Source organism: Mytilus trossulus, chromosome 1 (assembly GCF_036588685.1).
Source record: "Mytilus trossulus isolate FHL-02 chromosome 1, PNRI_Mtr1.1.1.hap1, whole genome shotgun sequence".
NCBI lineage: Eukaryota > Metazoa > Mollusca > Bivalvia > Mytilida > Mytilidae > Mytilus > Mytilus trossulus.
Genome location: NC_086373.1, coordinates 86,546,101 through 86,574,085, shown reverse-complemented (window position 1 = coordinate 86,574,085; position 27,985 = coordinate 86,546,101). Strand labels below are relative to the sequence as shown.

The window sequence follows — 27,985 nt, the reverse complement described above, 5'->3', positions numbered from 1 at the left end:
CAAAATTATGTTTTGTCCGTTTGGTAGCATTCGATTAACAATTCAACTTACAAACAGTCCCAGGTTTTATATTGAAATTGTTCAGCAGATGCATTGATGTTGATTTGCCTAAGGGTGATTTCTATCCGACCCAGCTCATATCATTGACTAAACAATAGAAGTCCCCCTGAAATTTACATCATCACAAACTTTAACTATTTATTAAAGCCCCAAACACAGAGGAAGTCAACACATGAAACAACACATCAATTTAAAGCCTTCACTATTTCATCAAGGCAAGATCAACACGGTGGGTATGGTTGTCCTGCGTGAGAACGTACTGTGCTGGTGATTCGGTCCTGACGGGTGCTGGTGATCAATGAAAAAATGTAAACAAAGACGAAAATGATGATTTTTGACGTTTTCACTAATAAAAAATGGAAGAAAACAGTTGAGATTTTTTAATTTTGTTTCTTATGGGTTCATATATAAACCATTGAAAAGTTGACCCTCTAAACTGTTTCAGTAAGCGTAACACTAAAATGCTCATTTTCAGAAAATCTCGAACTGAAAAAATAAAACAAAAATGCTCATAGAGTCCGCTTTCTATACCGCAATCCACACGACAAAACTATTTTGTAAAAAAACATTGCAATTTACAAAAATTTAGCATTTTCTCAATTTACTCATGTCCTGATACTGTGCTGGTGGGTCCTGTCATTGTGTTGGTGGGTCCTGATACGGTGCTGGTGATTTTGGATTAGAAGTTGGTCATATTTGAAACAAATGTTACAAAATCAATAAAATTGGGCAGCTAATTGTTGTCAATAGGATCTATTACTCCTTTTTAGCTCTTGTGCATCCATTTGGCTGTTTAATATGTGTTTTCAAATGATCGTAACTTGTATAACATAATTACATAAAGGGCAACATCTTTCGTCCAATATCAGAGAACAATATATAGTATCTAAAATAAGAATAGTTTTATTAAGATATTAAATGCCCCTTACATTAATGCCTCAACAATGATCAAAGCCCATGCAGCATAGACATGTTTGTCAGCGCTCCACATACCCCTCCCCACTTCCACTCAACCAACCCTCCTCATTTCTTCCTTCATTGTTACAGTGGTGTACCAACACAACAATTTATCACATTAAATAATTACACAAAGACACACATTATTGAACAACGAATGCTCGCAGGTACTGAAAGCTAGTTCAATGCCGCATTTTCAACTAATAGATAAACCATGTTCTCATATACAAAAAACTCAATCGTGTCGATTAAAAGTCTCAAAACTTAAGTTCACATTTTAATGTTTGATGAAGCAGAACTTTAAAAGTGTGCAGTGAATCTTGTGCTCACAACAGTTATTGTCATAATTATGTATACATGAGACTTATAAAGGAATTAAGAAGGTACCAAGAAATGTTTTACAGTTCAATTTAATTATCATGAATGGAAGGTGAATGGAAACTGTGAGGGTCAAAATCTTAAATTGCTTATAAATGTTGCTGGACCCAGTTTCGTTATCTGATCTGAATGTTCTGAAATGTGCAAGGTGGAAAGACATTTTGATTTTGTTTTCTCGGAAAGTTTTGCCCTAATTGCTTGAACTTTTGCAATATTAAAGCCGATTTAATGAGTGTGAAGACAAAGGGAATATCTTTGGTTATATTGCTTGATGAACAGAAAAGTCATAGTTAGGTTATGTAAACTACCCTACTTTAAGAGTATACTAGTCCGACAAATGACACATCTTTCTGTCTGTAGGACCAGGCTACTTCGAAAGGAGCAAGCTAACCAAAGATATTATGTTTGCCTATATACTCGATGGAATCGGCTGTAAATAAAACCTCGAATACATTTTAACAGACAGTGGTCATGTTTGTTGATGAATATTGTTTTTCCTAGATTCACTCTTGAAAAATCATTTGGTAACATTCGGTCAGGGACGTATATAATTTAAGTCCTTGATTTGGTCAAGTAATTTCAAAAAAGATCTTTTTTGTAATTGCGGACGCCAAGACAATATATGAACCTCACACGACCCCTCGACACAGGTGAGCTTATATATGATCTTATAGCGATTCAGGTTGATAACCATTTGAAATTAAGCCAGTTTGTGTGTGTGTGTAGATTTGTATTGTTTTAAACTGTTATGACCTTTTAAAGTTAAATGTAGGTGTTTAATCTAAGAATTTCTTTTTTAAACTCAATTGGTAGTATGAAGCTATTGATTGATTGATTGTTGGTTGCTTAACGTCCAGTGGCAAATATTTCATGCATATTCAGGACGAGAACAAGTTCACAATAAATACAATAGGTAGGTCTTGTCATAAAAGAGGCCAATAGTCGTGGAATTTTGGACTGCCACTGGAAAATGAGAATGTATTGGATAGGAACAGAAATTTTGCCTTGCAGCAGGCCACCTACGGACCCCTCAAAGAGTTGCTGCAAGGGTTATTAACGTGCAAAGACGTCCCCATTCTGACCGGACGCGACTGCGAACTTGATACATCCCGCACAGCCAAACGGACGCCCCTCTTCAACAAGCGTTTTACTGCCGGTCAGGAGAAGACCAAGTGACCATATTTCTATTTCCCAGTAACCCTTGGGGAATTTTGAAATGCACAATTAACAAAGCAAATGTTAGTTTCAAATACTTTTAAATAGATTTTAAACATAAAAATGTGATTTAAGCTGCTAAAGACATATGATTCAAACGCTCAGAAAGTTCTTTGTTCTATATTTTTTCTCACCATTTTTATGCAAAACGGTAACCTTTTACATTTTTATTTAATGGGTTATTATTGAAGGTATTACGATGACGTATGGTTATTAACACATACTTCCTTTGGTTTCTTAAGGAAACTTGTCCATTGACAACGAACATACCACATCATCTACTTTATATATATTTTGGTGATCTTGCAAAATGATCGTAATCCCGAAAATCGTAAACATATTTTCTTATCTTAAAAGGGGACAAGAAGGGTTCCATTAACAGGCCAATAAATAAGATTACAGTTAATTTAAAAAAAAAAATAAAAAAATAGGGGTATTTTTTCTTGCATAATAACAGTAAACGGATTCAAAACAATGTCAATTTCAAGAAAGCAGGCAACAGTTAATTAGTCAATAACAGTACAGGATCAGTGATCTTGAATATATGCCACTTTTAACTAAAATATAAAGGCACAGAACCAGGACATCGGAGCACAGAACCAGGACCGTTTTTCTAATCACCAGCACCGCGTCAGGACAATTCCGTTAAACGAACTTGCACGACTTTTGCAATATAATATTGTTGTAATATACTTTGCATGGTACTTGTGACGCATCAGAGAAAAATTAAGCAACAAAACAGTCGTTTTAATGCCGTTCTGATACAATGTAAACAAACCCACCAGCACAGAATCAGGACCCACCAGCACCCGTCAGGACCGAATCACCAGCACAGTACGTTCTCTCGCAGGACAACCATACCCACCGTGATCAAGATGTCATTGAATGTAGAGAGAAAATGACGGGAATATTTCATCATATGTGTGTACAATACACAGTCTTAGTGTGTACAGTAGACAGTCTTATATAAAGCAAAAGCAGTCTTTTATCAAACAAAAAATATAGAACTTATTCATTCAAAAAACAAGACATGTTCATTCTTTCCTTGATTGTACATGAAAGGCACTGTTAAGTAGTACTGATTATGACTAGAATTTACATCCATCTTCAGAACACATCTTCACAATATGGCACAAACCCCAGACACTTGAGAACTGTCAAGAGAAAAAAAAATAAACATTTCAAATCTACCAAATCTGTGAAGATATGTTCAGAAATTGAGTTATAAATCAGTTAAAACTGTCTACAAAGCCAATCCCAATAGTTTGATTCCACTTGCTTGGACTTTCATACAAAAACTGTTATAAGGGCTTTTCTTGGCTAGTAAAAGGAAATATGGTAGATGTTTCTTAAATACCATGAAAGTTTTAAAAAATAATCGATGTTATAAAATCTTTTACTATATACTGTAACTTACAAACTTATGTTCAATTATTTGTAAATAAAGACTTAGAAAAATCTTATTTCTCTATCATGCACATCTCCTGTAGAGTTTGGCATAATTATTTGATAGTTTAATAAAGTTATTGATGTCTAAAATACTTCAACCAGATTGCATATGTAAATGTTATCTGTAAAAAATCCATTAGTCCATCTATCAGTAATAAAATCAGTGGTGAAAAAGCTTCTGCCCAAGTTGTATTAGATTTATGAAGGTTTGACAAGGTTAGTGGCTTAAAAAATAATTTAACTCCAGCCTATCTAAATCCATGAAAAAATCTAACTATTTTCTTCTTAAAATATAGAATTTTAGAAAGACACTTTAAAAATTCAGCTGCAGATGCTATTTCCAAAACATAAAGAACAAGAAGAAGCCTCTGCTGAAGATTGGTAAAATTCCATGAAGGTTAATGAAGCAGACAACATGATGATGCAGACAACAGAATCTAGGATCTCCGTATCTCACATCAGGACTTTGCACAGGTTAATAAAAACTTCTTTGATTATTGTTGAAGGCCATAGGGTGACCTATAAATTTTAATTTCTGTGTCATTTGGTCTCTTGCGGAGAGATGTCTAATTGGCAATTATATCACATTTTTTTTATATTCATTAAATTAAAACTGTTGTTAGGCCATTTTTTTAAATTAAATGTTTTTTTGTTTTTTTGTTTAGTACAAAAATGCCATGATTATGAACTACATAAAAAGTTGTATAATACGTCACAAGCCCTGACATTTGGAACAATATTTGTACAATAAAACAAAAACACATACAACAGAAATGATGATGGATTGTACTTTTTTCATGGAAGGCAGAAAGATACAAGACTGTTTAATATTGAGTGAAATAATATATCAAAATCTAGAGCTTACTAAAACTATATCATTTCATTAGTTTACTATCAATTTTTTTTTTATTCCCAAGAAATATTTCAATACCATCACTACTCTCATTTTTTTTCCAGTAGAAAAAGCCTACTTTTTCAAAATTTTACAAAAAAGACTTAAAATTAGATTTTAATAATTTGCAAACTTGCAAAAGAGCAGACGTAGGGTGTAGTTAGTAACCAGGATGGACAATTTTGGAGATTTATTGGAACAACATGCACTTGTGATTACCTCAAAACTGTTCATCTATATTATGGGAGAATAGGAGAATAGAACAAGAATGTGTCCATAGTACACGGATGCCCCACGGACCCACAGACCAGTAAACATAATCAATGCCCCTCTACTATCGTATGTGGGGCATTACAATTAGGACTAATGATTTATTTTTAAAATCATCAAACACTTTTTTGAGTTCAGGTTTAATACTAGGTAATTTAATATTTTGAAATTTAATTAAAAAAAAATTTAAGGACAGAAACAATGTGTTTGAACCTTTCTATGGTTTAAAGCCTTGTTTTACCGTCTAAAATTTACAATGCCTATTTATTATATATATATTAGTATTAGAATTAATATCTTATGACATAATTTCTATAAAAACTAATAAAACTATGGTTAGTATAGTATTTTAGGTTAATGGAACTACTACACTTTTTTCTAAGACTTACCTTTTAGAAACTGCTGGCTTTGCAGGTGCCTGAAAGATAATTTTCATATTTATTAAAACATATCAGAATGTTATTTCCCTTCTCAAATATGATTTTGCCCTTGGTTAATCAATATTGGGAGAGTATCTAATTGACCATAATTATGATAATACATGAATAACAGATTGGAATATATTGTCAGCATAACACTACCTGTATTACAATTGTCATCTGAAAAATTAAGCCTATTCCAAAAATTATTTCATGGACAGGTATGATGCATTTTTCAATAGAATCAACCATCAATATAAATTAAAAAAAATATTGCAATATTGAATAAATTTTGTTTTTTTTAAATTTCTTCTCAATTATCTATGAACAGAAACCAGAACTCCCTCTCGGATATAATTCAGAAATTCATATTCATAAATGCATAAATTTATAAATGCATCCTTCCAGTGAGTACTGTAAACAAAATCATTTATTACGTGTTCATACAATTAAATTTTGAGTACTCAGACAAATATTTGATGTGCAATCAGTCAAGAACCTCACTACTGGTAGTCTTAGTTAGTAATATGGTGTGGACACTTGTAGGCCATATGTTACTTTGTAGGTTTCCTTTTTAATGTTCCTCACCTTCTTTACTAATACAATAGCAAAATTTATATGTGAGATCAACCTTAGTTTTTCATAAGTTTTGTGATGCTTTATCGTTTTATTTCTATATTTATTGTCTGTTCGTGTTTGTCTTTTAATGCATGACATAAACACATAACAATCTATTAATCAATCATATTTTTTCTATGGCTAAGTTTCTTCGTTTTATGGTTTTTGATTGACCCCTTCAGATCTTGATTCTCTTTTTAAAAGCCTATTTTCTATTTTGCTATTAAAACTTATTGTGTTTTCTGTAAACATACCATTCCTTTTTTGGTTTCCTGAAAATATAAAATACAGTAATTTGAATATCTTTTTGCAGTCTTATCATAAGCATGATATATAGGATACAAAACAGCTTGCATAGACAGAAATATGGGACACCTATATTTTGCTAAATTTGAATTTGTATCTTTGCTCATTATTGCATTTCAGATAAGTTAAAACTATATACTTCAAAAATGCAGTATTACTTTGTTTCAATTAATACTAATACATGTACATCTATTTCGAGACATTTTTACCTTTTAAAAAGTGCTTTTAAAACTTTATTTAAAGGTGCATTTGTGGAACCATCTGCCTACTTGCATGGCCACCCTATGTCATTGTATTAATATTTGAGTTTTTTTTGAAAATTTGGATATCTGTTGGGCAAATGACAAGTGCTGAAACATATATGACACTGTATATACCTTATTCATTTCTCTTCATAACAAGAAATGTGTAGGATTTATTACCGTAATATTTATTCGTCTTTCAGGAAAAATAATGCCTTAAATAATTTTGCTTTTATCCACATGTTTACAAATGAATAAAATCTGAAAGGAGTAGGTTCAGTAAGAACCCTTTTTGGACCAAAAATATAGCAGTTTTACAAAATTGTGAAAATGTAATCTTTTAGCTATTTATTGGAAAGTAGAATGCTTCTGCTACACATATATGGGCTGTTTTTGACAATATAATGTGCATATATCGGGTACTTACATCATTAAGTCATGCTAAATTACTGAAATCTTAAAATGTTTTGCATTTTCGTTAAATTTTAGACAGTTTCTCTTAAATGAAAGTGGTTGCATTCGTGTTCATTCTTAATATTGAAATGTGAGTTGTATTTGATGATAATACATAACATATATAAAGGTTGAACAAGGAGGCGGCCACTTTCATTTTTGACAAAAACCATCTGAAAAGTGACAATTTTTTGCATATTTGATAGATTTTTCATATTTAAGCTTGCATAGGAGTGTTTATAATGACGAAATCAGTAAAAAATCATTCACATAAACTAATTGAATCAACTGAAGTACACACTGAAGTGTTTAAAAAGTGTCCAAAATCATTTGTTAGATGAACCTGAAATTTGAGACCAAAATCGGCCCTAACCGGACCTTTTCCTTTTCTGGAATCAATATGACTAAAGTCAAACATATCTATACTAATAACACTTTAATTATTACTAACCTTTGGTCCTAATGCCCTGATAAACTGGTCTATCACTAACCATTTTTCCTTTGTTACCTCCACTTGTTTCCCTTTAAAGGGGTCTCGTATCCTAAGCTTTACTTCTAATTTACCACCAACTTGTTTTCTACCCTCTGTCAACTAACAAACGAAATATAGCTGTAGATCATATATGTCATAAAGTGAAATAGGTTCAATTTCTTAACATGAAACATTTACATGGCTTATAAAAGATTCAAAAGAAATTTAAATAAATGTATTCCATTTAACTTTGTTTCAGAATTGGTTATGGAATATACCAAAATATTAATGCAATAACTCACAGACGTCAAAAGCATAATGTACAATGTACTTAAAACTTTACAGCCCTTATCATTTTGATAAATATTCAATATATCTTACAAAAAAAATTAGGTCAATGAATAGAAATTCATGCTTTTGTTTGAATACTTTCAACAATGGGATTAATTGTAGGTTTGGCTAAAATCAGATTTTCTAATTGTGAACTGAAGCAAACATTGTTTATAGAATATAAGACAAAATTGCTTAATTCAACATTTAGGAATTTAATTTACAACTTTTAACGAAAAATAAAATAAAAGCAAAGAGCATCTGAAAATCTCTATAACAGCTAAATACCGTATTTACAATTACTCTTCAATACAAAATCTGAATAAAAAACTATTACTTCTTTTCAGATCCTCTGTACAGTTAGCCAAAAGAATGAAACGATAATCCTTATAGTATATTACTGTTCAGTCAGCATAATATAAACAATTTACTATCTTAGTAATTGGAGAAATAAAGAGTGCACTCGAAATAATATTGGTATTTTAAGTCTAAAATCTTTATGGGTAGAACAAATACTACCTTGTCTGCGAAGCTTTATAAAATTACATTCTATATGAGTTGACTTACATCATGACTATCATGTAATGTACATTCCGAGTCCAATCCGTGTAACTTTACATTTACTGTACCAAGTAACTTATCACTTTTTAAAAATCCTCTGAAATTAAAAATGTAAATCAATTTCAAGTTTTACGCTATTTTCATTCAAGATAAGGAAGTTTCCTACAGTTATCATTAAAAAAAATCCAGCAGGTTGATGTTTTTCCAGAGGTATTTCAAAATGATCACAAATTCTCCAAGTGTATCATCACTATCATGTCCATCCATTCAGAAGCTACCAGTTAAGAAAAAACAAAGGTATTAAACATTTTCTACTTTATTTTCAAAACAAAAGTTTTAAGAAAAATCAGTAAACCAATAAGTATAGCAGTAATACAAATAGCTGTAATTTTAATATACCTTTTATAAAACACCTCTAATTTGACAGTTTTTCTTTCAACAATACGAGCAAATGCTCTAGACTTTCTAGCTATTTCCAATTTAAATGGCTGATTATGTTCTGAAACAGATAAGAGCGTTCATATGGCATTCTTAATCAGAATATACATCTTTATCAATAATTTAACATCTATTTTGTCATTAAACATAATATCATTGTTTGAAATGAGTGTTTATAACAATGTTAGCAGTCATCATGGCTTATATCAACATGTTAGCAGTCATCATGGCTTATATCAACATGTTAGCAGTCATCATGGCTTATATCAACATGTTAGCAGTCATCATGGCTTATATCAAAATGTTAGCAGTCATCATGGCTTATATCATAAATACAGCATATTAAGATAACTCTTAAAGGAATTCTTTAGATGCTGTGAACAGAGTGTATAATAAACACACACGAAAAAAACCAATATTCAGTATATTACACTAAATATTTATTAAGATTTTGAAATACATAATGTTGTCAAACTTTTTGCCAGAAAACAAACACTATTAAAATGATGGTAATAATGCATAACGTACCTGGATTGGTTGTACTTTTCACCGTTTCTGATGTTCCAACTTGAGGATCCTCCTACAATTCATAATTTTTGATAATATAAAAAAGTTTGAGTACATATACATACTAAAAATCTGTAGTACTCACTTTTCTAAAATAAATATTTGTATGATATTAGGGACATATTTTTACAAGTGAATATTGCATTACAAACAAGGGCATATTTTCCCTTAGGTATACAGGTTTGAAATATTTTTGCAATTTATCATGTTTACCATTATATTTTCCTACCCTGAATGCTTTAATCAAAGTTCCTGAAAAGATCATTTTATTTATTCAGTTTCATTTCTGCCAAAAAAAAAAAGCAACCAAAATAAGTGTTTAACTGGATATTTAGTTAACATAAACTAAACATCTTTATTTCTATTGATTACTCACTTGTGGATAAGGAAATTCAAATTTAACATAAGTGTCTAAATCTTTCTCTGAATACCCTGAAAATATAATAGATAAAGAATTACTCATAGATTATCTAAACTTTTCATTCAGAAGACTTTTGTTTAGGGGTCAGCTGAAGTCTGTCTCCTGGTGCCAAATTTTCTTGCTGTGTTAAAGACCTATTGGTGGCCTTATGTTGCTTTCTGCTCGTTGCTCAGGTTGTTTTCTCTTTGACACATTCCTGATTTCCATTCTCAATTATACTTTCTACTTAGGAAATTGTTAAAAACATTGAGGTGTCTTTTTTCTAAGACTAATATATTTGTCCCAGCTTTTAAGTGTCTATTTTTGTTGGATTTGTGTTGTTTGATTGTTGTTTCATTTATTTTAACTATTACTCCACAACATCTTATTACACTCACTTATCACCTTTTTTCTTGGTGTATAATCATCCAAAATATAAATGAAAACAAACAGGGTCATTTTGGAATAAATATAACTCGAGTAGACATTGCCAAAAAATGGTGCAAGTTTTTAAAAAGAGACTGAGCGATACACACTCAGTCACAAGAATATAAATTGTATTTTTACCTGAAGGTGCATTATACTGTAAACCTCTAACGATTGTCAATTCTAAATCATTTTCTCCTAAATCTGTATTGCATCTGGAAACAAATTATACAAAAATCATTACAATTGCTAGTTGGCAGCCTTTTGATGTATCTAAAGATTTCCTCTAATGCTAAGTTCAATCTAAACGGGTTTGTTGCTACTATGCCAGTTTAATCCAACAATGAGATTTCTATCATATTATATTCAGTATGATCAAAATCATTACATAGAAGTTAAGTTTTTAGATATTTTCACAGAAAAACAATGGGTCATTCATTCTGAAAAATGATTTTTAAATTCATACTATGCCAAAAATTAGGTCAGTAAAATACTCTGTAACTGATTATAAGGCAAAGACAACACAATGGTCCTTATTTTTCGTTACAGTATCAACATAACTAGGGGCAGATCCAGAATTGTTCATAAGAGGGGGCCCCCTGACTGCTTAAGAGGGGGCCTGCTCCAGTGATTCCCTATATAATCAACCAAATTTTCACCTGTTATTCATATTTGTTTAATTAAAGATATATCTACTTCTTTCTAAGTGACAGCAATATTGTTAATCACACAACACTGAAATATTGTTCAAATTAATCAAATTCTTAAAATCAAGTACCATATTGTTTATAATATTTCATATTTTGAAATAATTACTATAACATTTTAACATACACTTACTTGACTAATGAGAAAGTTCTATTTTCATAATGAAACTTTGGTACAGGATCATTGTGTCTGAAAGCATTCTTTAATGATTCTAAATCTTTTCTACAACCTTTTTCCATCTTCTCAAATCTGTAGATTTAGAAATAATATCTATAGAAATTTGAACTAAATTAATACTGAAGTAATATAAAAAGTATAAATGAAAACCTACTCTGAATTTGAATGATAAGTAAATACAAAATATACAAGTAATTAAAATAGAGGCTCTCAAGAGCCTGTATCGCTCACCTGATTCTAATTGGGTTTTTGAAATCATATAAAAAAAATATAAAATTTGGATAAAAGTAACAACACAACCTCAAAAGGAAAGGAACATTCAGGCTATGTTTGATTTCATTCAAAAGTTTCCCACTGGCGACCATCTTGGATGATGGATTGGCTACAAAGTAACAACACTTGGTCAGCACCTCATAAGGAACATTCATGCAATGTTTTGTTTTACTCCATTCAGTGGTTCTCTAAAAGAAATAATTTGAATGCATTTCCCATAGGGTCTTATGTTAAACTAAGTCCCCCGCTGGTGGCCATCTTGTATGTTGGATCGTCTACAAAGTAACAACACTTGGTCAGTACCTCATAAGGAACATTTATGCCATGTATGATTTCATTCCATTCAGCGGTTCTCTAAAAGAAGTCATTTGTATGCATTTCCCATAGGGTCCTATGTTAAACTAAGTCCCCCGCTGGCGGCCATCTTGGATGATAGATCGGCTACAAAGTAAATACACTTGGTCAGCACCTCATAAGGAACATTCATGCCAGGTTTGGTTTCATTCCATTCAGTGGTTCTCTAGAAGGAGTTCAATATGTAAAAAGTTAACGATGACGACGACGGACGCCAAGTGGTGAAAAAGCTCACTTGGCCCTTTGGGCCAGGTGAGCTAAAAATGCAATTTTTTTGCTAAATAACTGTATATTGAACATTCCGAAAAATTATGAAAAAGGTATATGTATTAAATGTATAAAACAAAACATTAAAAAAGCTAAACATACTTAGCAGATGAAACAACATCTCCAATTTTTGTGAAATTCTGCTGATTTGTAGCACAGGTCTGAAATTAAAAAATAAAGTATTACAATTTTAGGTTCTAATGTAACAATGTTGCTTACATAATTAATCTGTCAAAGGGCAATAACTTAAATACATTTTTTGGTTCTTCAAATCTCTTTCACAAAAATTTGACAAGAAAAGAAGGTGTGCTAGTTAGTGTCTTAATGCTATTATTTTCCATTAAATTTCTATTTTAAAGAGCTCCCTTAAAAATATTTTAAAAATCAGTATTTAAAATATAACCATCATATAAAGTATTTTTATAATGTATAAATACCCTAATTTGTTGTATGAGGTCCTGTTCAAGTTTCTTAAAGACTTCCGTTCTATCCCCACTTAGTTCACAGTCCTCCCTGCTGACAGATACAGTTGATGTCTCATGATCTTCAACCATTGAAGGAGGAATCTAATAAAATAGTCAATCATTTCTTGTAAAATAACAAATACAAAAGTACAAATGTCATTACATGGATAAACAAGAGTGCACACACTGAAATGTCTCGCCTTCTTTACTAATCATTAATATTATGTTGATAGTCCTAATAATTAAGCTTTATTACAACTGTCACATAAACTTAACATAAACCAAGAAAACTAAACATTGACTTTTGAACCATGAAAATGAGGTCAAGGTCAGATGAACCATGCCAGGCAGGCATGTACAGCTAACAATTCTTCCATACAACAAATAAAATTGACTTATTGCATATAGTTTAAGAAAAACAGACCAAAACACAAAAGCTTAACACTGAGCAATGAACCGTAAAAAATGAGGTCAAGGTCAAATAAAACCTGCACGACTGACATGTAGATCATGAAATATTTCCATACACCAAACATAGTTGACCTATTGCATAAAGTATTAGAAAAAAAGGCCAAAACTCAAAAACTTAAATTTGACCACTGAACAATGAAAATGAGGTCAAGGTCATATGACACCTGCCAGGTAGACCTGTACACCTTACAACCATTCCATACACAAAATATAGAAGACCTATTGCATACAGTATAAGAAAAACAGACCAAAACACAAAAACTTAACTATAACTACTGAACCATGAAAATGAGGTCAAGGTCAGATGACACCTGCCAGTTGGACATGTAGACCTTACAGTGCTTCCATACACCGAATATACTAGACCTATTGCTTATAGTATCTGAGATATGGACTTGACCACCACTGACTGCCTGTCATAAGAGGGGGCCACTACAGTCATGCTTCAGTGATTTTATATTAATCAACAAAAAAAATTTCTACAAAAATGGGGTGGGGTGGTAGGATCCACCTTTGAATATAATTGTCCTTAAGGATGTCTGCTGGTCATGTTTTTGAATTCTTGTCATATTTTCGATTTTCTCAGGTTTTATCCATCCAAATGTATTAAAAAAAAATTTACACGACACCCCACTTTTGTCTTCATAAATCTGTTCAATAGATCATTCCCGCCATTTTCTAAATGTCTCGTATTTTGAAAACTACACATGAGACTAATGATTTTATTACTTTATTTTGTTTAAATATCAAAGTTGTTTTCATTTTAAGCAACCACATGAAATCCTTGTTATTTTAAATTAGAGCAGCAAACTTGTGTATAACCTGCCCCTACCACTCACATCTCCTGTCCAATTGTTATCTGTCTTTATAAACAAAACCCCTGCTTCATCATGTTCTTCTTTTCATTTACAGTAAACTTAAATCACATACATTCTGAATAGATGTCAGTGTACTCTAGCCATAACAAACAAGTGAAACTGTGAGCTACTGCTCAATCATGATACTCCCCTTTCCCAGGAAGTTGTCAAGTGATGAATCTGAAAATGCCCCACATAGTAAGGCTGACTAAAAAACATTGATATCAAATTTCAGAAAGCATTATGATATATTTCCTGAGAAAGATTTGACGAAAATTAGTCATGGGATGGACAGACAAACTAACGGACAGACAGAGGTAAAACCGTATACCCCCAATTTTTTAAGCGGCAGTATAATAATACCATATAAACTAAACTCAATCAAAACATAATTACCTGAGACATGTCCACAGGGAGTCCAGATTCTGCTGCTATTATCATTGGTTCAAAACCCTGAAAAATTATTAATCAAAGTAAAATACCTTACAAACCTGTAAATTTACATTTCACACAACATTTACTTCAAATTACAGACTAGTATTTTTTACAACTAAACTGTTGTATTTTACAAGCATAAATGCATGCAATTGGATATATAAACGACTACCACATATTTCAAGAAATGACTTGTCTTCTTGTGACAATCAAAAAATATTTCTCTTTACTTCAGTATGAAATCTATAAGTGTTTTTCTAAACAATAATTTTCTTTTAATTCAAGTAGGAAAATCTGTTGTACAAACCTTGTAGAGGTAAGTTTTTAAGCTTTATTCTCACCAAGGATTTAGAAAATGTCAGGGTTTTATCTTTGTCATTTTGCACTAAATTTTGTTTGCAGTACTTTTTGAGTAATAAAACTGCCACTCAAGTTACTCGAGTCAAGTATAGAAGGAGAGACAAAAATGATTACATTTAAAATACCTTAGCTATTCTGATATATTTCTTTGCCAGCTCTATATCATTATTTTTCTTGGCCTGCAATGCAGCTGTCCTGTATTCATTCATTCTCTCTGACAGGAAATGTGATGTTTGCTCGGCTCTTGAGGAAGGACTTCTTTTAAAGGCTAAAAGTTAAAGAAAATACTTGTAAACATGATCAATTCAATTTTTAAAAATCAGTATAAATCATGAAACTTTATTTCAAGCGTACAATAAAAAACACAATAACAATCTATTGCATGATAAAGTAAACATTAAACTATTATACAAAGTTAACATATATTCAGTTTGCTGTTACACTAAAATTTTATTTCAACTGTATTATGTATGTTTCATAAGTGAACTCAATTGCTGGGTATTGTCGGTTATAATGTAAACTTTTATTATTTTAATTTGGACAAGGTGAACCAACAACTGAAGTGGTTATCGTGCGGTTGGAAAATAGCGGGTGGATACCACACGGTATTCACAGTTGTCTTTCACTATAATAGCAAATAAACGACATTAAAGACAACAACACCCATCAATTACCGCATGGTGATTAATTCATTGTGGTCGACATGTTTCGCCAACAAGCGTCCATGCTTGTTGACGAAACATGTCGACCACAATAAATTAATCACCATGCGGTAATTGATGGGTGGTGTTGTCTTTAATGTCGTTTATTTGCTTTTATTATTTTAGTGTACAATGTACAATCAATGTGTGAGAAAATAATATAAAATATAAAATTCATTTAGTTATTATAATAGATACTTGTATGAACTGCAGTTACCGATGCAAATGTCTACAACAAGTTAAAAAGGGTCAGAGAATTTTTTATCAAACAGACACACAAATCATTATCTTAAATTTTTATAAAGTCTTTTTAAAGCATTTTTTTCTTGAACTAATTTCATATCAAAACACAAATTAAATTTCAATTTTCAATGTATAAGTGCTCTGGTAAATATTACATGCATAAAACATTTGAAACTGTAAAACATGTAAAATGATAATTTACTTTGTGACTTATCCTTTTTATATTTCAGCAATTTTTATTTTTTAACCTTTAACTTTTTTGTAAGTGATTTTTACTGAATTCTATGTAACAAGATTTTCCATCTTGGAACATTTGTAAAGTATATAAAACAAATAACATGCCAATTCATTCATCCCTTTACTTCAAGCAAGGATTTGTATAGTTAGACAAATCCTTGCTCCTAGCATTTACCAATGAGACTGTCAAACAGGTTAATAATATAATTGTACAGCAACGATTTAAGGCCATATATGGAATATTATTTACTGCTACTTCCCTGAATTGTTTTGAACAGGTAAACAGTCTCCTTAATACAAAAACTAACTGCAATAGGGAAATGTAATTCTAAAGCATCAAATTAAACAAAACATCATTCCAATACTCTAAACCAACTTATTATAACAGTAACATTTTAGCCTCTTTTTTTATGATTTCTCACCAATTCATTTCTGCACTTTTTTAAAAAACTTTGTTGATGTATTATAATAAGGAAAGATCAAAGTCCAACATATTTCTGACAATTTAAAGTTGCATTTTTCTTCTGACAGAAAAGTGGCATAAATATTGCTAGCAAAAAAAGATGTTTTGCAATTAACTTTATTTTCAATTTGTTGGCCATTACAGAACTTGCAAGATTTTCCTCAAAGATTTTTTAAAATATTACAAAGGATAACTGGATACAGCAGTGCAGAAGCTATTGCTGTAGGCTCAGTGTCAAAAGATTGGGGGTAACAAATTACACAATCATCAATTTAATGCATGCTTGTAAGGAAGTAAAGCTCAGTTAACTGGCATTCATTTTTTTTTTAATATAATTTGTAAGTGTAATGCATAGGACGTTCAAGCTATTTAAAAAGTCTGTGGTACATGAAAATAGTCAATGATACCACATTTTACTGACCTTAAAAAGAGAAGATGCAAGAAATTGTATCAATCTTAGTGATAATTGAGATCTCTTAAACAAAGTAGTTTCTGAGTCATTTTTATTAAAATTATCATACCTTCATCCTGCTCCGTGGTCACTGTAATTGCATAGTAAATATACTTGACATGACAATAACACAAGTAATATAAAAGTTAGAGGGGCAGTATTAGTCTTTCTTCAAGGTTATCTTCTTTCAAAATAATTCTAGTGTAACTTGTATTGATTAATATTTGTTGGTACTAATCAACAAGATTTTCAAAAAAATGTTAGTCTTGATTCTATTTTCAAACATAATGAAAAAACTTGTGTAATTGGAATTGAGATTTATAGTTAACTTTTTTTTTAGTGACTACAATATAACATACATGGTTTAGCTTTCTGTGATGTACTACTTGGACTCTTTTGGGGTGTGGTTTCCTGTTGTCTTTGAGGAGTAGTGGCTGCAGGTTGTGGAACAGTCCTCTGTGGTGAAGGACTTGCTGCTGGGGCTGATTTTGCTGGTGATGACTCTGTAGGAAAGGGGGCATAACCTAAAAGGAAAAATAATAAAAAAGATAAAAGATGAACACATGGTTTTAATCCTAAAAATAACAAAATATTTACAAAAACACCCCAAAGTAATCAAAATGTTTAATCCTGATTTAAAATGCTATGCTGGTCATTAAATTTAAACTAAATGTATTTTTAAGGATAAAAAGTTTAAGGTGTTCTTAGTAATTTCCAAAATGATCTGTACAATAGAGTCGGGTTTAAATTGGACCTTTTCATATGAAAAATAAGACTTTCAAAAAAGTTTACAAAGGATTTTAAATGATAGCTAAAAAAAAACATAAAAAATAAACTGAAATTGAAAAAGAAGCAAAATGGCCATCATTGAAATTTGAAAAGAATAACCTTCCAATTACAAAATAGATTGCCACTAAGGAATCAAATAATTCTTACAAACCTGGTGGGCATGGTAATTCTTCTAAATTTAAAGGCTTTCCTGATTTACTTGCTTTTATAGAATCTTGGTATTGCTGCAAAGAAATATTTTATAGTTATATTTTCACCCTTTCATAAAAGCTATCTCTTACTGATATGTTCATGTCTTTGTGTTAAAAATTATGATGAATAAAACTTATTTAGGACAATTTTTGCTCTCAGTTTCTCATTTAAACATGCAGTTCATTATCTAAAAAAATCCCATATGTGACAAAATACATTTATTGCACTCAAATTATTTGTTCAAAGATGTGGTTTGCCCATGAGTTAGAATAAGTTATAAAAAAGAGGCATAGCATAACAGTTACCTTAACAATTCTACCATGTCTCCTGGCTTTAGATCCCTCTCCAGCAGCCTTGGCTTCTGCCTCAGCTGATTTATATTTCTCAAGTCTTTGTTCTAATGCCTCCATTACTGTTTTAGGTGGATCTGGTGCTTTAAATACTTTTCTTGATTCTATAAATAATTATAATTATCATCTCATTAAAGAAATGAATGTTTAAAAGTTGAAAAGTAGAAGAACAAAAAAGTTACAATATCTGATAGAAATTTGTTCATATATTTCATTTGTAATCTTTTTAAAGATGTTTTATTTCAAAAACTGAAATGGTGCAGTTGTGTATTTCATCTTTTCATTTTTTTGTGTTTTTGAGGACATTGTTAGAAATGTATCTGGCAGAAATTTTACTTGCACATCAGTACAAAATCAAGTGTTTTCCCTTATCAAACTGTCATATCCTCACTACCACACATTTTCAATGAATTGACTACCAAGTGATAAAGATTCCATTTGAAATTTTGCCTAATCAATTTTATGTATACCTTCAGCAGATGGAGCAGGTGTATTATCTTCCTCACCAGCTCCCTGATTTGTTGATTGTTCTGTTCTTGATGCTGTCTGTACAGGTGGCACTGCTTTACTTGTGCTTCCTACAGACAAATAACCTTAAATTACTATACATTTGCACATATACATTAATGGAAAGTCATAAGGGCCGTAGCTAAAAATAGAAGTGCACCACCATATAATTTTTCACCAATTATTTTTTTTAAATCAGGCCTTAAAAAAAAGATATGTGTTTCCGGTAACATCATTTTTAAAAATAGGGTCGGTAGGTCGGAATTTTTTTATTTTTTTTTGACATCGTAAATGAAATCCGGAAAATTATCATGTTTTTTCCAAGTCCGGATCCGTAATTAGTTTCAAATACCGGAAGTGTGCCATTTGCAATGTTTTTGAAGCACCTGCTGTGCAAATTTCTTGGATTTTAACCTATTTGGAATACCTTTTGACATTAATAAAATGTTTTACTGGCTTTCTAAGCAAGAGGAAGCAAAAAATATTATGTCATCTATCAGAAGCCTGTGTCAAAAACAGGGTCGGTTGATAATTTTTTTTTATCCAATAAAAAAGTTAGAGTCGGGGCTAAAAAAAAAGGTCGGTCGGGTTACAGGAAACACAGATCTTTTTTTTCTCGGCCTCATATAAACTTAAAAATCAGGTTAAGAAAAAGAAAAAAATTCTAGAAATTTTTGGCTCTTCAGAGGTGAACATCCTTAAATGCTCTTTAAAGATATCAAAGCCCCTTCAGTCATAAAAGTTTTTGCACTTCACAGATTTAATAAAGTCCAGACCTATAAACTACCTTTAACCTATATAAGACAATATGCTTACAAGAGAACAGAGGAAGCGGCACCTTACAATGCTATAGCCTGTCCTGTATATAAGTTACTGACCAGGAGAAGATAGAGGATAGGCCCTAGATCAATCCAAGATGCCAATCTCAGATAAGTCTAGGGCCTGTACTGATTTTTAGGTTACCTACCAGAAAATGTAGGAGTTCTTAGATAAATCCTGATTCTAAGTTACTTACCAGGAGAAGATGGAGGAGGTGGCATCTTTGATAAATCTATGGCTTGTCCTGATTTTAAGGCAGTCAATACATTATCAAATTGCTGTGAATATAAACACAAAAAAAATAATCAAACAATCAACTGTGCTTTTATTAAAGCCTTCACCATATCATCATAGGGTTTTCAAGTTTTTCAGTCAACAAATTATTTTCAAAAATAAGGTAATCAAGGTAATTTTGAGTCAAACTCCAACATATTTAAAATAAAATTTGAAATTGATGAATGGTGCTGTTCTGCAAAACATATGACATTACCATAAATATACGATAAAGAGTAAAGACAGACTGTTCTAATTCATGTTTATGTGTCCAGGTAGAACAATCTGTTTGAAAACTGGTATGTTAAATAGTAAGATGCAGTATGTCATTATAGCTTAAAAGTACTGCATTCTCATATGCAATTTACATACTTACAATTCAAAATGCATGTAAAATTTAGTTTTGTACATTAAACACAGATTAATCTATTAAAACATGATTACCTTTGCTATCTGTACATAACTTTTAGCTGTGTTAATATCCCCAGTATGCTTTGCCTGCAAAGCTGCTGTTTTATACTGATCTCTTCTGGTCTCTAACATCTTTTCTGTCTCAAGGTCTAAAATATACATGTAGACTCTGTTAACTCTAAACTTGTTAGAAATCTAAGGTCATGAAATCTTTATTAGGGTATTCATACAAACAATTGACAAAAGGGGCATAAACGTTGTGAAAAAAATATGAAAATTGGTAAAGGGTTCTGTGGAACCCTATGTGTTGCCTGCTCTGCTATAGTTATTGTTATAATGTAAAGTTGCCTGTAAAAAACGAAGTCCATTTATCAGTAAAATACAGAAAATGAATAAGAAAATTTTGCTGAGGGAACAAAAGTATGTTAGGGCAAAGAACAAAGTTAGCTCGAAGGTTTGTAAAGTGTCATGAAGGTTTAACAATAGTAAATTTTAACTAGATATTTTTGTTCCTTATATCTGCAATGTAGGTTTTTGTCTCAGTTATCTAAAATCTTACTTTTCAATCTATTGCAAAACTAAAACTATTGATATCATATGATGACTTTTACCAACCTAGAGTCTTCTTAAGGTGGACAAAAAAATGTCAATTTTGGCTATTCAATAAACAAAGAAAAGATTCTTAATCCAATATTACCATGTGATGAAGTTTCTGGACTAATTGGTTTATTGTCCAATTCTAGGGCTGGTTGTTTGGGTGGTGATGGGCTAGGCTGTTTATTTCTTGAATCTGTTGTAGGTTTAAATGTTGGTGAGGATTCAGGCTGCATTACTCCTCCTGTAAGTGAACCAGAAAAATTATACTTGAAACTTTACAGTGCTTATCTAAGATGTTTGTCCTCACACAATACCCACTAGACTAAATGTTTGTCCTCACACAATACCCACTAGACTAAATGTTTGTCCTCACATAATACCCACTAGACTAAATGTGTGTCCTCACACAATACCCACTAGACTAAATGTTTGTCCACACACAATACCCACTAGACTAAATGTTTGTCCTCACGCAATACCCACTAGACTAAATGTTTGTCCTCACACAATACCCACTAGACTAAATGTTTGTCCTCACACAATACCCACTAGACTAAATGTTTGTCCTCACACAATACCCACTAGACTAAATGTTTGTCCTCACACAATACCCACTAGACTAGATGTGTGTCCTCACACAATACCCACTAGACTAAATGTTTGTCCTCACACAATACCCACTAGACTAAATGTTTGTACTCACACAATACCCACTAGACTAAATGTTTGTCCTCACACAATACCCACTAGACTAAATGTTTGTCCTCACACAATACCCACTAGACTAGATGTGTGTCCTCACACAATACCCACTAGACTAAATGTTTGTCCTCACACAATACCCACTAGACTCAATGTTTGTCCTCACACAATACCCACTAGACTAAATGTTTGTCCTCACACAATACCCACTAGACTAAATGTTTGTCCTCACACAATACCCACTAGACTAAATGTGTGTCCTCACACAATACCCACTAGACTAGATGTGTGTCCTCACACAATACCCACTAGACTAAATGCTTGTCCTCACACAATACCCACTAGACTAAATGTTTGTCCTCACACAATACCCACTAGACTAAATGTTTGTCCTCACACAATACCCACTAGACTAAATGTTTGTCCTCACACAATACCCACTAGACTAAATGTTTGTCCTCACACAATACCCACTAGACTAAATGTGTGTCCTCACACAATACCCACTAGACTAAATGTTTGTCCTCACACAATACCCACTAGACTAAATGTTTGTCCTCACACAGTACCCACTAGACTAAATGTTTGTCCTCACACAATATCCACTAGACTAAATGTTTGTCCTCACACAGTACCCACTAGACTAAATGTTTGTCCTCACACAATACCCACTAGACTAAATGTGTGTCCTCACACAATACCCACTAGACTAAATGTGTGTCCTCACACAATACCCACTAGACTAAATGTTTGTCCACACACAATACCCACTAGACTAAATGTTTGTCCTCACATAATACCCACTAGACTAAATGTGTGTCCTCACACAATACCCACTAGACAAAATGTTTGTCCTCACATAATACCCACTAGACTAAATGTGTGTCCTCACACAATACCCACTAGACTAAATGTTTGTCCTCACACAATACCCACTAGACTAAATGTGTGTCCTCACACAGTACCCACTAGACTAAATGTTTGTCCTCACACAATACCCACTAGACTAAATGTGTGTCCTCACACAATACCCACTAGACTAAATTTTTGTCCTCACACAATACCCACTAGACTAAATGTTTGTCCTCACATAATACCCACTAGACTAAATGTTTGTCCTCACACAATACCCACTAGACTAAATGTTTGTCCTCACACAGTACACACTAGACTAAATGTTTGTCCTCACACAATACCCACTAGACTAAATGTGTGTCCTCACACAATACCCACTAGACTAAATGTTTGTCCTCACACAATACCCACTAGACTAAATGTTTGTCCTCACACAATACCCACTAGACTAAATGTTTGTCCTCACACAATACCCATTAGACTAAATGTGTGTCCTCACACAATACCCACTAGACTAAATATTTGTCCTCACACAGTACCCACTAGACTAAATGTGTGTCCTCACACAATACCCACTGGACTAAATGTTTGTCCTCACACAATACCCACTAGACTAAATGTTTGTCCTCACACAATACCCACTAGACTAAATGTTTGTCCTCACACAGTACCCACTAGACTAAATGTTTGTCCTCACACAATACCCACTAGACTAAATGTGTGTCCTCACACAATACCCACTAGACTAAATGTTTGTCCTCACAAAATACCCACTAGACTAAATGTTTGTCCTCACACAATACCCACTAGACTAAATGTTTGTCCTCACACAATACCCACTAGACTAAATGTTTTCTAAGTTGCACATTATCTCTTTAAAAAAAAATCACTCAATGAAAAGCTTCATTAAAAATCATTGCAAATTTGGAATATAGTTATTAAATCTCAATAACTTACTCTTCTTATTTTTTGTTCTGAACCAGAAACAGAACATAGTTTTTTTCTTATACTAATCTTTTTCTATAGTTTCATCAAATTTAACTTTTATATGGTCTGAAGATACTTATCATAACAATAATGTAAGTCTAATCCATATCCTCTGGATAGTTGACTCATTGGCGATCATACCACACCTCTTCATCTTTATTTTAACCATACCTGGTCTTTGTTTAGATTGTGCACTAACAGTAATAGCAGGTGGTATATCACTTTCATCAATACTTTTTCCTTGTTGAGCTTTTTTCAATAAATCCTGTATTGTCTGTAAAAAAATTAGAGAATCATAATTTAAAACTTTTTTTTTTAATTTTGAATACTTATAAAATAAAAGAAACTTGCATGAAAAAAATAACACAAACATGAAGAATATAACTATATGCCACATCGAATATATATTCCATTTTTTTTATTCTTTTGCAAAATTGAGATTAGATGAACCCTCTTATAAAAATAATATGTCTTCTTAAAAAATATACAATTTGACATTTTATTTTACATTATAGAAGAAACTAAAAAAACAACAAAAAAAACTGTTATATTTTATTGCCCACACTATCACCTATCATTTATCTCTATTAACTGTGTTGCATCAAATTATAATATTTTAATAATCATCCTTTTACAAATCATATTTTGATAATGTTAAGCTTTGATTAAAATCAGAAGGATGTTTAAAGGCCTGTATTCTGTCATTATACTTCATATTAAAATTAAGAGAAAAAAGAAGTGCTATCAGTAATCAATCAAAAATGTACCTTAAGACCTCTATCGTATCTTTTTTGTTTAGAGGTATCTCCTGTAGACTTAGCACTTTCTACACCTGCCTCATACATTGACAATCTTTCCACCAATAGAATAACTTGATCTTCTTTGCCTCCTGCTGATGGACTGGTAGTACCAGGTCCAGTATCTTCTTCTGTTGATAAATTTTCTAATTCAGCCTGTTATATAAAGGTAAGTAATATCTAAATGATTTCCCAATAATCAGTTTTATATTCTTTAAGCAGTAAACCTTCATTCAACTACCAAATGATTCTAAATTTTGTTTTAAATGAGAATGTGTTTAATTGGGGAATAATGCATGTGGCAATAAATGTGTGTCTGAACCTCACTTCCTTGCTGACAAGGCTGTATAACGGTTTCAAATTTTTGGTACATGTATTATAGGAGTGTGCAAGGGAGAAAATCTAAAATATTTTTAAAGATCTACTAATTTATCTTAGTTATTTGTGTCCATTCTAGATGAACAATGATGTTGACATATCCATACCAAATTACAAAGGCAAAACTTTACAATCATAAAAAATCTAGATATTCTGAGTTCATACCAGTAAATCTGGATCTTCTGTATCTGATACATCTTCATCATCATCATCATCTTCATTTATTTCTGCTATCTTGGAGTACTTGTCTAAATCAGCCATTGTTAAAGCTAAAACAAAGCAAAAATAAATACTTTATAATTACTGCCAATCTGAATTAGGTACACAGACAGTCTTTTTATTGGAGGAAACTTAATGCATCAAACCTCTACTTTCTGAAGGAAATTTCTGTTCATTTGGAAAAATCTTATCTGACATTAAAAACTACTTTTAAAGTATTCAACTGTAATTTGTTTAAATGTGCTTCTATAATAAACATAATAAAGCACAGCCATTAGATGAGTAGAATTTTCTACTAAAATTTGAATGTTATTGTAAATTTATTTCTAAAATAATAATCACACCTTTTTGCTGCGGTTTTGGTTTTCTCCTGACAGGATTGTCTTCTCCTTGCAGGGCCAATAACTCTGCCTCCAAGTCTTCATCATTATCAACATCTCCATACATCATGTTTTCTATGTCTCCTATACCCATCTGTAAAATGCCATTCTAGTATTTTAATGAGAAAAGAAGTGGGAGACCTAGAGCAACAAATAGGGTGACTTTGTCGCTTACTTCACCTGGTGAGGTGACACCTGGCGTAATGACTTGAGATTTTATTCTTCAAAATTCAATGCCGGATGACCTGCATTTTCATTGTCTTACTTTGACAGGTATGACAGGTAAGAAGACACTCAAATGATTTCATCCCTATATGATTCTTCTAACAGAATAAAATTGAGAATGGAAATGGGGAATGTGCCAATTAGATAGCAACCTGACCATAGAGCAGACAACAGCAGAAGGTCACCAACAAGTCTTCAATGCAACGAGAAATTCCACACCCAGAGGCTTCCTTCAGCTGGCACCTAAACAAATATATTCTAGTTCAGTGATAATGAACGCCATACTAAACTCTATAAATAACAACAAATTTTACTGGTGAAAGTGACATGCATTAACTGTCAAAGGTGTTGTTTCTCAATTAGTGAATTACAGTGTAAAAGGGGAAAATCTGGACACAAACTTCATCATCTTTACCCGATAACTCCTACCTCATATCAAAGCACTATGACTAAAAGTCTATTTACCTTAATTTAAAGTGTATGTAAAGTGGGTCTCATTGGGGTCTAAGCATGATGCGGGATTGCCGATATTTTATAAGCGTGCTGCATGAAAGTCCAATTATTTTGCCGTGCATGAAAAGGAGAAATCAAGTCTAGCTGGACACGGGAAATTACAAAAATTGAGAATTGCTCTCCTAAATAGTGTAAGCGGGATACAGGAATCTGATAAAACAGTAAGCAGGTTATCTGGGATCAGAACCCTCCAATGAGACCCCCTGTAAAGATACATATTTTGTGTATTTTTTATAGACAGGTGTCAGCTGTCATAAGAGGAGCCTCTGTGGACAGTTACCTGATTTGCAAGAGAAGCCCCCTTTCGTTTCGGGGGATCTGGTGCTTGTTTCTTTTTACTGCCGAACATTTTGACAGTCAATTATTCTCAAAACATTAGAATATTCCCTTGTTTTGACTCATTTTCACACGACAGTTCCTGTTTGTTTTCTTTGGATGATAATGGGTTAATTGAACGTTTTAGAGATGACAAAAAGTCAAACAAAATTTAAGCTTCTTTTTGATAAATTGTAATACCAAGGTTTATATCGGAATAACAGTGACAATATTTCCGGATTAAATTGTTATTTAAATGAAAATCCATTTTTTTTTATCATGAATGACTGAGGGTGAGAAAGGAATACACAGAATAAGGAATGGTAAAGAAGAATAGACATAAAAAAATAAGAAAATACTATCACATTTCCGTAGGGAGGGGACCCTATTTAGACCCCCTATTTACAATTTATGTATCTTTTATTTTTCCATTCATTTTTGTTTTACCTTAGGCAGCAACAATTAGATTTTCTGGGGGGGGGGGGGGGGCTATGTTTTTTTTTCAGAATGACAAGTGTTGGAGATTTCATGATCCAGAAAGGGATACCCCAAGGCTCAATCCTGGGACCCTATTATTTAATTAATTCTATAAATGACATATTCTATTTTATAGAACATGGTACCCTGTATAATTATGCTGATGATAATACTCTATCATATGCCATAGGCAGATCCAGGGGGGACCCCCTTTCTTTGGAAAAATTTGGTTGATTATATAGGGAATCATTGAAGCATGACTGGAGCAGGCCCCCCTTAGGTCAGTCAGCCCCCCCCCCTTTCCCCCCTTTATGAAAAGTTCTGGATCTGCCACTGTATGAGGGTTTGGATGGGGTTAAATGATTTAAGAATAATGCCCTTAAAAAATGAAGATTAGAGAATAATGAGCCAAAAAATAGAAGATTAGAGAATAAAAGGGTTAATTTTTGGAAGATTAGAGAAAAAAGGGGTTATTTTTTTTAAAGATTAGAGAAAAATGGGGTGAAAATTAAATGTTTACAGAATAACAGACCCCCCCCCCCCCCATCCATACCCTCCTGTATATGCTGACAACAATTTTGAAAATTTATTATGTACACTAGAAAGAGAAAGTGCTGTTTTACAGCTAATACATTAATGCTAGCAAGACAAATCTTTGTTTGACTTGCTTGCTTTGCTTGTATCAATGTTTGCTCAAGCATGGCAATTAAGATAGGCGGAGCTTCAGCTTGTATACATCATACTTAAATTTTATTGGACGGTTATGTTTGAAGTTAAGGACACTAAATTTTAAAACATCACAGGATGACAAATAAAAAGCGCAATCGTAGAAATGGAAGCCAAAAAAATGTATTTGTTTTTTCTCGAAAGATATGCATTTTCATCATCCAACTGAAAAGACTGTCGTCAAGTACTTTTAGAAAAGCAAAATAACTATTCCAACACACCTACTCTGATTTAGTGATTCATTACATAGGTATTTCATTTGACCCTTATATTTCAACTTTTAGGAATGTGATTTTTTTATGTTATAAAGTCAACCTGTAGCTTTGCTATATAAAAATGATAGAATCTAAAGCGAGATGATGTATCAAATGTTCTTCCTTTGTGCGTTTTTTAGACAAATTATTCATCCCAAACACACCCTAACATAAGAAGGTTCGCTCGATTTTCTCTTTTTGACACAATTGTTACCAATTTTTTGATTTTTTTCTTGAGTCACGTAATGGAAGAACAGACACGGAAATAAGTAAACTTATAGATTGATATGTTCTCCGTCCGTATT

General features: G+C 32.2%; 1 protein-coding gene across 4 annotated transcripts in view; it reads right to left on the bottom strand.

Annotated features, from left to right (window-relative positions):
* LOC134688026 (coiled-coil and C2 domain-containing protein 1-like) overlaps positions 1 to 26,370 on the bottom strand; it is a 39,124-nt gene extending 12,754 nt beyond the window's left edge. Inside the window, exons 1-27 of one of the 4 annotated variants that reach the window (XM_063548512.1) lie at positions 26,189 to 26,370; positions 25,135 to 25,264; positions 24,737 to 24,840; positions 24,164 to 24,349; positions 23,568 to 23,670; positions 20,953 to 21,093; positions 20,289 to 20,404; positions 19,768 to 19,849; positions 18,716 to 18,823; positions 18,201 to 18,349; positions 17,855 to 17,927; positions 17,274 to 17,438; positions 16,985 to 17,005; positions 14,945 to 15,087; positions 14,421 to 14,477; positions 12,670 to 12,798; positions 12,335 to 12,393; positions 11,294 to 11,410; positions 10,595 to 10,668; positions 10,004 to 10,059; positions 9,589 to 9,640; positions 9,022 to 9,121; positions 8,629 to 8,719; positions 7,711 to 7,851; positions 6,513 to 6,530; positions 5,611 to 5,639; positions 3,504 to 3,764 (exon numbers count right to left, since the gene is read on the bottom strand). In XM_063548512.1, coding sequence (XP_063404582.1) covers positions 3,731 to 3,764; positions 5,611 to 5,639; positions 6,513 to 6,530; positions 7,711 to 7,851; positions 8,629 to 8,719; positions 9,022 to 9,121; positions 9,589 to 9,640; positions 10,004 to 10,059; positions 10,595 to 10,668; positions 11,294 to 11,410; positions 12,335 to 12,393; positions 12,670 to 12,798; positions 14,421 to 14,477; positions 14,945 to 15,087; positions 16,985 to 17,005; positions 17,274 to 17,438; positions 17,855 to 17,927; positions 18,201 to 18,349; positions 18,716 to 18,823; positions 19,768 to 19,849; positions 20,289 to 20,404; positions 20,953 to 21,093; positions 23,568 to 23,670; positions 24,164 to 24,349; positions 24,737 to 24,840; positions 25,135 to 25,264; positions 26,189 to 26,257 — 2,547 coding nt within the window. In that variant the 5' untranslated portion in view covers positions 26,258 to 26,370 and the 3' untranslated portion in view covers positions 3,504 to 3,730. Of the gene's footprint in view, positions 1 to 3,503; positions 3,765 to 5,610; positions 5,640 to 6,512; positions 6,531 to 7,710; positions 7,852 to 8,628; positions 8,720 to 9,021; positions 9,122 to 9,588; positions 9,641 to 10,003; positions 10,060 to 10,594; positions 10,669 to 11,293; positions 11,411 to 12,334; positions 12,394 to 12,669; positions 12,799 to 14,420; positions 14,478 to 14,944; positions 15,088 to 16,984; positions 17,006 to 17,273; positions 17,439 to 17,854; positions 17,928 to 18,200; positions 18,350 to 18,715; positions 18,824 to 19,767; positions 19,850 to 20,288; positions 20,405 to 20,952; positions 21,094 to 23,567; positions 23,671 to 24,163; positions 24,350 to 24,736; positions 24,841 to 25,134; positions 25,265 to 26,188 lie in introns of those variants that run through there. The other 3 variants (XM_063548495.1, XM_063548501.1, XM_063548508.1) reach the window with 3 other exon arrangements.
* Positions 26,371 to 27,985: the final 1,615 nt, after the last annotated feature.